The sequence below is a fragment of the Xiphophorus maculatus genome, chromosome 11, assembly GCF_002775205.1.
Source record: "Xiphophorus maculatus strain JP 163 A chromosome 11, X_maculatus-5.0-male, whole genome shotgun sequence".
NCBI lineage: Eukaryota > Metazoa > Chordata > Actinopteri > Cyprinodontiformes > Poeciliidae > Xiphophorus > Xiphophorus maculatus.
In genome coordinates, this window is record NC_036453.1 from 976,563 (window position 1) to 988,386 (window position 11,824).

The 11,824-nt window shown below is 38.8% G+C and overlaps 1 protein-coding gene across 2 annotated transcripts; it reads left to right on the forward strand.

The window, feature by feature from the left end:
• Positions 1 to 5,798: 5,798 nt before the first annotated feature.
• fgf17 (fibroblast growth factor 17) lies at positions 5,799 to 11,717 on the forward strand. 2 transcript variants are annotated; one of them, XM_005807394.2, is made up of 5 exons: positions 5,799 to 6,326; positions 6,411 to 6,447; positions 6,646 to 6,823; positions 8,318 to 8,424; positions 11,346 to 11,717. In XM_005807394.2, exons 1-5 carry the CDS (start codon positions 6,295 to 6,297, stop codon positions 11,631 to 11,633), a joined length of 642 nt encoding a protein of 213 aa, XP_005807451.1. In that variant the 5' UTR covers positions 5,799 to 6,294; the 3' UTR covers positions 11,634 to 11,717. The 2 variants fall into 2 exon arrangements, with proteins under 2 accessions (XP_005807451.1, XP_023198467.1); XM_023342699.1 differs by having other exon boundaries at positions 6,679 to 6,823.
• The last annotated feature ends 107 nt before the right edge of the window (positions 11,718 to 11,824 follow it).

Genomic DNA, 11,824 nt, shown 5'->3' on the forward strand with positions numbered 1-11,824 from the left:
ACACACACACACACACACACACACACACAGAACCATATAGAGATACCAGTAAGTCTCTGTTGGAGAAGGCCAGAGTACCAAGAGAAAAACCATTTATGCAAAAGGAGAAGACGCAAACTCCATGCAGAAATACATCGGGCCAGGATTCAAACCCAGAACCTACTTGATGCAAAGTAACAATGTTTACTGCTCAATGATTTAATATTTTGACTTTTGCCAGTTTCTAGATGTTTCAGAGATATGGATTTTCAATTCAACTTGTTCTAACAAAATTCTGAGGCTGGGTTATTAACACATTCAAACAACATGATCATGTAACTCTTGTTTTATATTTGTCATTTTACATTCTTGTTATTTTCAGTTTTTGCATCTGTCTAGCATTATTTAGCCACAAAATCTCTAAATTTACCACTGCCTCGCTAACCATAACATTAACTTCTGCAACCCAAGATTGAGCCTCATTAGTTATTTTTTCTGAATAAGTCCCGTCTTTTATATTATTATATATGATTGGATTCATTCTCCCACTAACATTTTCATTTCTATTCATCAACAATTTTTTTTACATAGCTGTCATTCTTTGAGTGAGTTTTTGTTTACTTTACATCCAAAGAAAATAACTTAAAAAAAAATAAAACAATTAAAAGCTTTCATCAGTAAAATAACTGGTTGTTTTGGTGTAGCACAGTGACAGTGGCACGACCTTCCATTTAACCCTGCTAGCTATGCCTTGAGCATGCTCATTGCTCATTGACATTTTGCTCCTTAAACATAACACAAATGCTAGGACTGTTTCCCCACTCCTCCAGCACTGCCACCCAAACACAACCAGTGTTTGTTACAGTAAGGATCACAACCATGGGACTCACTAAGTCTGTGGTCACAAATGTTGCTCCGTCTTTTCCTTGAAATAAAGCAGTCGTCTGCAGCTCTTCAGTGTTGATCATGAATTAGCAGATTGAGTTTCACCTGCCAGACATTGATTTGTTTGGTTACCCTTGTAAAGTTGGACATTATCCATTAGCACTTTGCATAGCCAATAATTTATCTTACATAAATCTAACCTACTACTCCATGTTGAGATTCAGTTACACTGTTCAACTCATCTGCAGATTTGTTATTTTCTTGATTCCCTTTGTCTGCTGTGGAAGACAACCACATCGGTTGATTCTTAAGCTAAAATTGGTGATGTTCTCACATGAACATGTGTGTGGGTGCGTGTGTGCAGGGGTGTGCGTGTGTTTGTGTTCAGAAGCGTGGAAGGGCAGTTCTCATCATGGATAAAGGGGGTGGAGAAACTAGTTCAAATTTATTGCCTGAGTCAGCTGTGTCAAATTTGGCAAGCTCAAATGGTCAGGCTGCAAATGGCAGGGCAATACCTCAGGGTCAGCCGCCTTTGTAACAAAAAGTTGTATGTTTTCACATCTCTTTGTATAAAATGGAAAGTTTCTAGGGCTAAAAGGACCAACATACAGTCAGGAATGACTTCCTGTCCACAAAAACTGCTCCATCAGCAATCTGAAAGCTGAAATGATGAACATGGCAGCACATTCATCGAGATGGAAGCACATGAATAGCCCAGCTGCTGAAGTACTGTGGTTTTTAAGAGACTCTTCTTTTTATTTTCCTTTGTAAAAACTATTCTTGTCTTTTGATTGTCCATAAAAGGGACCACCCAGCTTCTGAACCTTTGCCTTTATTTTTGGAGGGTCAGTGTGAGGGGCCAGTTGGTTTTTATGGCAGAGATTTTTACGATGTGGTCAAAGCTGTTTGGAGACCACCAGTTCTCCTTTCACTTGTCACAGCTACTGTAGTCCCGGCGACATCAGAAGTCAACTTTACTCCTTTGAAGTCTGCCCATGAGTAAATATAGTAGAATTGTCCTTCTAATATTAACAAGTTGCATTTGTTTGTGTCCATCACAATTTTGGAATTCCTTTACTATTACGGATAGATTTTAGCCAATAAGTAGAGTCAGTTGAAGACAGAAAAACTTTACTGAATATAGACACAACTTTGGTCAACTAAAAAATATTTTTAGAAAGATGCGTCCCAGTTCTTGTTGCTTGGTTGGCTTATTACCCACAAAGATTTCATAGTAAATACAATTGAAACCAGAAGTTTGCATACACTAAAGAAAGACACATACACCTTTTTTTGCAATCTGTTTCATGAAATATACTGTTTATATAAACTCATAGATATGCCCATATTGAGATCCATGTAAAATAAAGAGCTCTTTATCAAAGTGACATCTTAAAGTATGAAAAATAAAGAGAAAAATCATTATTTCTCTGGTTACCTATGCTCAGTTTTATTAAGCTTTCTATGATGATGATCTCATGGCTTTCTATATTTTTTCAAAAGTATTTCTCAGAAGCCCAATTTGGATGGATGGATGGATGGATGGATGAATGGATGGATGGATGGATGGATGGATGGACGGATGGATGGATGGATGGATGGATGGATGGATGGATGGATGGATGGATGGATGGATGGATGGATGGATGGATTGATTTCCAAAGCTTTACAGGCTGTTCCTGGCAAACTGGTCGTCTTATCCAATAAGACTGAAGTCTGAAGAGTTTCTGTGTTTCTGCACACAGGAGTCATTTTCAAACTGCATATTGTGTTCTTGTCTATGTGTTCTTATCTCATAAAATGTAAAGGTATGAAGCGTCAACTGCTCAGTGTATTGCTCATGTCAAGCTGTCTGATAGTGTTGGTATGTAAGACATGTGAGAAGCTGGTGACATAGTGGAGTTAAGTAGGCAGCATGGCATGAACTCTAACTATGCTGTCCTTTTCCTCCCTTTGTATCATGTTACCTAAACATCTTGCTGACAACACTGCATAACTGCAGCTCAGAGGGACCCAGGGTGATGACAGCAGGTTATGCAAAGGTTTTCCAACAGTGAGCCACAGCATCAGGTTAAAAGAATGATCCCAGTTGGCTCCTACAGCCACAGACTGAACATTTCATTTGTAGGCAACCTATTAGGCAAATTATTTGCACTTAGAACAATTTACGTCTGCTTGTCTTTTCATGTCAGTCACTGTCAAACTCTTTAAGATTATTTTATACCACCAACCAAATAAGAAGACAAACTCCAGCTTGGTTTGTCTCCTGTTGAAAGACATCAGCAGCGATAATGCTGCCATCAACTTGACATCCAGGCCAGGCATCAAACCGATTCCTGTCAGACTGATTCAGATGAAAGAACGACTGAAAGCAAGACAAACCCAGAGAAAGACAGAGTTCTGCTGCAGCATGAGATCTGCACTTATTCTACAAAATCAATAATTGCACGTATTTTAATTAATTTAAATAATTTTTCGGTTTCATCAATGAACTTGCACACTTTGCTAATTAAATCATGAACGTCATTCTGATCAGGTCAGACTTACTAATCCTTTTAAACAGAACAACTGTCTGCAGTCCCATTAAGGATTAAACATGCAAAGAAGCTTCTTATTTCATTTTAAATCATTTTGCTGTTTCACTGTTCAACTTAATAAATCTAGACTGGGACCTTGAGCTGCAATTTAGGCACTTTGTATTATCAACATTAATGGAACTATCACAGGCCCCTTTCAACCAGTTACTCATTTATCAAGTTGAATTTTTATGTCAATTATGTGAACATTGGAGACGAGGTGGCACAATATTGTAATGTATAAAACGTATAAAACGTTACGTATAAAAAGTTATGGCATGGACTGAGATCATTTGTCTTTGTACACATTGATTCAACTGTCTTGCTTAAGTAGAAGGGGTGTCATAATGTCTTTAAAAAAATATATTTTAAAGATAAAATGTGTCATGGCTTCCATTAAAACCAGTTTGTTTTTAACATTTCAGAAAAATATTAAAACCAGGCTATATAAATTAACCATGAACTTAAACTTATGGCCTTATCCAGACCAAAGTCGTCAATATTCAGTGACTTTAGAAGACTTTTTAAAAACACACGTTTTAAGGTTGTCATTAAACCTTTGCTTTAAAGCAACCACCACTGCCCTGGCTCAGCCTCAAGCCAGCCTCATCCACACACCGCAGCCCTTACAGCTCTGACCCAGCTCCCTGATCAGCTTCAGCTCCTGCCTGACCAATGCCTGACCATGCCCTGGTGCCCTGCTGCTCCACACCATGACCCAGACACCATCACACTGCTGCAACCTCAGGGATCTATACTGCTGTAAATGATCCCTGGGAGTGTCAATGATTTTAGCAACTTGCAACTGAAACACATAGATTATGACCATGTTTCCGAGATCTGAAAGCCAACATCTCAAATGAAACACAGCAACTTAGAATTGTCAAACACAAGCTGTTGCCACAGTGTAAAACAGCACATCAACATTTCCTGTTTTAGGTCAGTTAAAATTACAAGGAAAAATTCTGTTTACTAAACTCCAGACTAATGAGCAAAATTTTACTCTGTTCATACAAACAAATCTCATAGGGACAAACAGCTTTGTTTGTTTTAGTAGGAAGAATAAAAAAATTATTACAATAAAATCCACCCAGATCACATAGAGATTTTCCATCAAAATAACTACAAAAAATATTGAACAAAAAATTAACAAAAAAGAAAAGAAAAGTCAAGGGAATGCAGCTGGGTAGTTTGCTACGTAGCATTTTTGCTGTTGTTTCAACTATGAACTTTAAGTTTTCTCTCAGTTTGTTTTTCACTCCATCAAAGCTACATGTTGTCGGGCATTTCATTTGGCTGCTATAGCTTCCTGTTAAAGGACATCAACTAATCATTCTCCCTTTTATATAAACTATTGACTTTTCATGAACATAAAAGATAATCCTAAATCAGTTCACATGTTTCTTGTGCAATCTTCTCAAACACAGATGCAAGCTTGTAGCGAGTCAGGTTCTGGTTCTGCTGGAGGTTTCTTCCTGTTATAGGGAAGTTTTTCCCCTCCACTATTGCTACATTCGTGCTCTGCATTAGTGATTGCTGTAAAGTCAACAATACAATGCAAGTGGTTGTCTAATATTGCTACGCGCTTGTCCAGGAAGCGTGAAAGCTCCAAGTCAATGACTAAATGCTATCTGCTGGGTTCCTTTAGACAGAATCGATTTAAGATAATTTGAATAATAAACTGAGCTTACTGTACTGTTTCATAACTTGGATCAATTGGAATGTATTTGTGACTGAACTAAAATACCTTATGTGAAAAGTGCCTGGTGGCATTTGTTGTGAATTGGCATTATGTAAATAAACTGAATTGAACTGAGTTGTTGTTGTTGTCCTGTTCTCCACAAGCATGGGTGGGATTTTCCTGATATTAATTCCACAAACCAAAAACAGGAATGTTAGTGATGGAGGACTAATACAATAAAGCGTGCACAGAAGATGGGTGGATGGATGGAAATAATCAGTTTTAACATAAATATTACTTGTCTATTATGGTTGTTCCTTTTCTAGCCGTTATGCACTGACCTTTTTAACCCTTTGTTTGGTATTAAACCTGACCCAGTGCCCTGATGAAGGCATTTGAAGCTCCATATTACAAACTTTGCCTCACCTGGTCACTTTTTAAAAAGTAAACCAGCTTCATCTCTTCTTCTCTTCTCAGTGACCTGCTCTTTTTGTCATTTTTTGATGATGATTTCTTTTGATGAATTTTACAAGAGTTGGGAGTTAAGACAGAATTAGTGTTGGGCTTGCAGCCAGCTGCCACACCCACCACCTTCTTCACTTTTATATAGAATTCACCAGTCAGAGCTCAGATCAGACAGAAGGGGGGTGAACTGGGCTCGATAGATAGTATTGGCCCTTATGGTTGAAATGCTGACAACTTGTGTCACTTTGACTTGTTTTGTGGACGTGTTTGCAGTTGCAATAAATGAGCATTGGGGTCCCTGTGGTGTGCCCACCTTCAGCAGAGAGATTTCAGGGAGGGACTTCTGCCTTGCACCATTCCACCAGTGGGCAGCGGGATCCCGGGGAGGCAGAAGACGCACCGCTGCTTGCAGCTGAACATCCCTCCCCAGACGCAGACACAGCTCCACCAGGCTTCACATCATGGAATCGACTGATTTTGATGCGCTTTGTGGATCTATCGATGGACTTGAGCTGGGTCAAGTCTTTGGGTAATTTCTGCGGGTAGTCCGTGTTGTTTTCTCGCCTTGGGAATACTTTGTTGGTGTGGATGGACATCAAAAAGTGCACATGCCACTTTTGGGAAGCCATTGGATTTATTTACTTCATCCTTGTGGCATTTATCGGCCTCAGGAATCTCTCGATTAATCGGATGAAATAAGAAGTGAAGATGTATGGAATAAACCAGCGCTATTTTTACATGTAAGTCTCCTGGCTTTCTAAATGTAATTTGATGCCGCATGGTCTTTTTGTCTCTCTAACTTATATTTTATACCTTTTTTGCAGATCATTTAATTTTTTTGTTTTGTGGTGTCACGCTCAGGTGAGAAAGCTTCAAACGTTTGAAAATGAATACAAAGTCGTTAGAGTAATAACAGCCGGACAGATATCAGTAGTTTTGATGTTTAATTAAAAAAGCCAAGGGCTATAAATTGATTCTTGAAATGAACAGTGAACTGATACATCCCAGACTAGAGACAGACACAATTATGGATTTTATTTTTCCCTTCGCATAAAAAAGGGGGAGAATCACTCGTCTCCTAATTTTAACCAGTATGTGAGGACGCAGGGCGCAACGACGGACCAGCTCAGCCGCAGGCAGGTCCGGGTTTACCAGCTCTACAGCCGAACCAGCGGGAAACACGTCCAGATCCAGGGGAAGAGAGTCAGCGCCACTGCGGAGGATGGGAACCAGTACGGTAAGAAGTGAACCGGGACCTGCTGTTGTTCTCACACTCCTAACACACCGCAGGCTTTCCAGGCGCGGATCCTCAGATTGAATTCTACATTTTATTTTCTTTTATATATTTTTTGCCATAGAGTTAGGAATGTTCTCCTCTTTTTGCAAAGATTAAACTGTTTATTATTATTTTAAATACTGATGACATCTGTAAGAAATCGTGTGAAATCATGTGACTGGTCCAAATCAGAGGAAACAGCATCCAGAATATGTCAAAGATCCCAGTTTGATTTAGGGTCAGTATGAATATTTAAAACATCCACCAGTATCATCAACGGGAACCCACTGAGGGGAACCAAATCATCAAGTGGTGGTTTTAGAAAATAAATAAAATAATAATAAATATATTGGTGTAATTGTGCTGTAAAAATAAGAAAGGATAACAAAACAGCACTTAGAAACAGATAAAAGCAATTTATTGGCTGTTGATGATGTTTGCTTCCTCATTCTATTATTTGCATATTGACTTTCAGGTTCTACTGTTTACTCGACTGGTCGCAGGTTCCTTCTGCTGGTACTTTCTAGGTTTAACGCTGAACACTGATGTATGCAGAACTCATCTGTTATTTAGTTCTGGATGAGGATAAAACATCTGAGACAGCGCTGTGGCAGCAACCCAGCTTTCTAGTTTTATAGCTGATACTTAACCATAATTATATCAATGAATGTCCTCTGAAGACTGAAGTAATAAGCTTAAGTTTTCTGGGACAGAGACTCTGCTGGGGACTAATGTCCTCTGACCAATCTAGCAGTTTCACTCCCAGCCTTGCCCATCCCTCTCGTTAGAGGAAGATTTTCAGGACTGTATGTTAATTTGCCTCCCTGCTGTATCCATAAGGCCATCGTCTGGCAAATTAGCAGCTGATAAGGAAAAGTCCTTTGTCTCCATAGTCCCAATACACAAGTCTGTTGTAATGCTCCAAAGACATAATTAACAGCAGGATAAAGTCACTTGAGAGTGTATATTCTGCTTCCAGGTTAATGGGCAGAGATAGCATTTGTTTAATCAACTGGTGGGATGACTTTTTTCTGTTTGTCTGCTCAGGGTCTTTGACTGGGATGGTCAGAAGCCGATCATGACAGGGAAAGACATGGAAGCACCTTCCCATTCAGTGACTCATCTAGCACTATGCAACTAGACACTGCCAACATAGTTATCCTAGATAAAACAGGAATACACAGACTGGATGAACAGTTGGAACATGTAACAATACTTTTGAATACTCCTTGTATACGAAAAATCTTTTTTTTTTTTTAGCTTTTCACATCTGAACCTAAAACCTCAGTCAACATGTGCTTTTTAATAGCATAAGAAGACACAATACTTTGGAAAAATAAATAGTTCATTTGACAGGGATTTGTACGTTAATCACCCAGAGAATACTTAAACTTTTATTGCTGTTGCTGCATGTCGTTTCTTCAGCTCGTCAGCTCTGTCCGTCTTTCCTTGCAGCTCGCCTGTTTGTGGAGACTGACACCTTCGGCAGTCGAGTGAGGATACAAGGTGCAGAGAGTGGGCTATATCTCTGCATGAACCGGAAGGGAAAACTTGTTGGAAAGGTACAGAACAAGTTTCTGGTTTCTGGCTTTTTCTGAACAGAAATGATTGCATGAACAAACAGGTTTTACTAAAGTTGATTTTGATGGAAACATTAAATAATGTAGAACTATACTTCAATTTACTGCCTTTCAATATTAAACTAAACATTCATTGTTTCTTTATTTTTATATTTCTACCACTAAAAGTGGTAGAAATACATCACTTAGAGGTTCCGACCTTCCCTAGGCAGTGTGCACTTTCACACATCACAATGTCCTAAAATCCAAACTGAGATACAACTTCAAACTGCTGTGTATCTGTTGTCATAGCGGTGTCATAAGTGTTAGTGCTCGTCCATGTTGTACTATTGTGCTTTTCAAAAAAGAAACATCTCCAGGGGGTGACAGTAGTTCAGCCTTACTGGCCAAGGCTGATAACTCTGAGGGGAAAGTCCTATGATCTGCCCATGGATGTTTGGACATGAGTCAGATCTGCCCTTCCTTCAGTGGAAACGGAAAAGATGGACTCATATGTTCTTATGTGACCGGCCATAAATTTGTTTTGCATCACTGTGGTGAAATGTTGGGACTGTGTCTGCTGCCTGTTTGCAGATAAGCTCATACACAGCAAGACAAGCCAGTTGCGTCAAGTTGTATAACTGCAGAGCGCATTAACAGTCTGCGGTTTCTTTTGCTTTTCCATTTTGCTCAGAGACCAGAACGCTGATCTCAGTATACCATCACAACCGGCTTAAGTTACAAGTCAGGAAACTAGTGGAAGATTAGCCTGGTAAAAACCATTTCCTTGTTCTCTGCTATTTGCTTCATCCAGAGGTTTTGAGCCCAGGTATGCAGATATTATTCGTAGCGGGAGGCATTTTGAAATTGTTCCCAATGGCTAATGTTTGGGTGTGACATGTAATGCACCAGTTCGACACCATAAAGCTTACTGGAAATTGCTTGTAAACAACCATCCTCGACTGTGAAGAGAGAAGAGCCAAGCTGAATGACAGCACTGCTACAATAAAAAAAAGGTTCTAATTTATAGTAAAATATCGACAGGTGTGGTTGCCGGAATTTTAACATATATTTACACAGATTTTACCACATTAAAAACGGTAAAATTTGTATTTATACGATAAAATACCGTAAAATAATTGCAGTATTTTTATAAATACTTATATTTTAAAAAAGTATTTTAATACCAAAGTACTGCATATTTTGAAGTGTGGCCAACATGGACTAAACAGCTTCATTCACTTTCTCTGCTGCCATTGCTAAAACGAAAGGCAGACTACAATTCTGAAACAGTACAGAAAATAATAATAATAATAATAATAATAATAATAATAATAATAATAATAATAATAATAATAATAATAATAATAATAATGCATTTTATTTGCATTTATTCTGTTCGCTGATTGGCTCGTTCCTCAGCGGGGGAAAGCCCAGACAGACCACTGAGGGGAGATGAGAGTCAGTTCCTAGGAAGGCAATGACTCGTCTGGTTGAAGATGCAACTGGTTCTGATTGTGAATAGGATAAATCTATAACAATGCATCTCAGCATTTTAGGCTTTTGGACACTATGACAACATGCACACATAGGTTGTGGCCACTGATTATATGAGTTTCCACCTGAAATATAATAAATAAACAATTCTATGAGACAGTTATCACTATCTGCTATCTGTTTTGTATATATGGAGGTCACTATTAGTTGGAAACACTTTCAGTGTCAAAATCGTGAGTTATAAGGACAGTTCTTCTTCATTGACAATAATAACCATTGAGAATAACCATTGAGAATGGTTATTATTGACATATTATTGTCAATAATATCAACAATAATAACCATAGTCCATAAGTCATATTTGACTTGTGAAGGTTTAAAACGGTTTTACTATGAGTAAAACCTCACTGGTTTTCTAACATGCATCCGGAACACAGTTAAGATGAGTCTGATGTTACAACAACAATTACAACTTGCTGTACTATAATGGAAGAACACTGAAATGTACCTTAATGCCTGTGGACAGGACAGTTATTAGTTATGCTATCTATTGCATAACTAATCTATTACCTAATTCTGGTCGCTAGTTGCAGTTCGCCACAAACTTGGTAGCTGACACAGCAAGCATCTGAAAGAAGGTGATGTGGATGCAAGGCGAGGCCTTGGACACATCATCTTCAATTTAACACATGGTGGTGGTGGTGTGATGCTGTGTGGTGCTTATCTTTATCAAGACCAGAGAAGCTGGACAGAGTTGATGGCATGATAAATGGAACTAAAGGCATGGAAATTCTGGAAAACCTTTTAAAGACGGCAAGAGTCTTCAGACTGGGAGAGAGGTTCACCCTCCAGCACCACAAAAGGGCTAAACATTTAGCTAGAGACATGATGGGATGATGAAAGCATGTTATGTTGGATTGACCCAGTCAAAGTCCAGAAATACCTGTTAGCAGACATAATAAAGAAGAGAAAAATGGAAAAAAGACAAACAAAGAAGTCTGTTTTCTTGATGTGCAAAGCTGGTAGAGACACATCGGATGACCTGGACACATCGGATGACCTGGACACATCGGATGACCTGGACACATCGGATGACCTGCAGCTGTATTTGCAGTGAAAGCCATAATTTTTAGATTTTGATTTGTACATTAAAAAAAATTAAATAAAACCACGAACCATGTTATTTTTCTTTTACAATTTTGCTCTACTTTTTATTGGTCTATCACATAAGATACAAAGAACATTAAGTCTTATCTAATCATCAATTTCTGTTTTGCGTTTCAGAACTGTACATTGGTGACAAAGCTGCTTGTAGTTCTGTGAAATCCATTCGGTGTCCTTTGATGTTTATTTACCTGAAGATGTTTTTAAGAGATTATTCTAACGATAACAGTCACAAAAAATATTCTCTTCTCTCTCACACACAGCCCAACGGCCGCAGCAGGGACTGTATCTTCACTGAGATCGTCCTGGAGAACAATTACACGGCCCTGCAGAATGCAAAGTACGAAGGCTGGTATGTGGCTTTCACTAGGAAGGGGAGGCCAATCAAAGCCTGCAGGACAAGGGAGAACCAGAGAGAGGTCCATTTCATCAAGAGGCTGCACATGGGCCCGCCTCACTTCCCCAACACGGACCAAAGCAAATTTGAGTTCATCCGATTTCCGCCCACAGGTCGAGCAAAGCGGAACCGGAAATCACGTACCTCTGAGTAACAATCAGCCAAAGCAATGGACTGGCTCAAGCTGTGAGAAAGGAACAACAGATGCAGTTTTATTTTTGTATATTTTTGATATTTGTGACTTAAATGTCATAAAAGTAAAATAATAATTCTGTAAAATGATTGTGTAAATACTGACAGAGAATAAAGCTAATGAATTATATTTATGGATGTTGGCCACTGAGG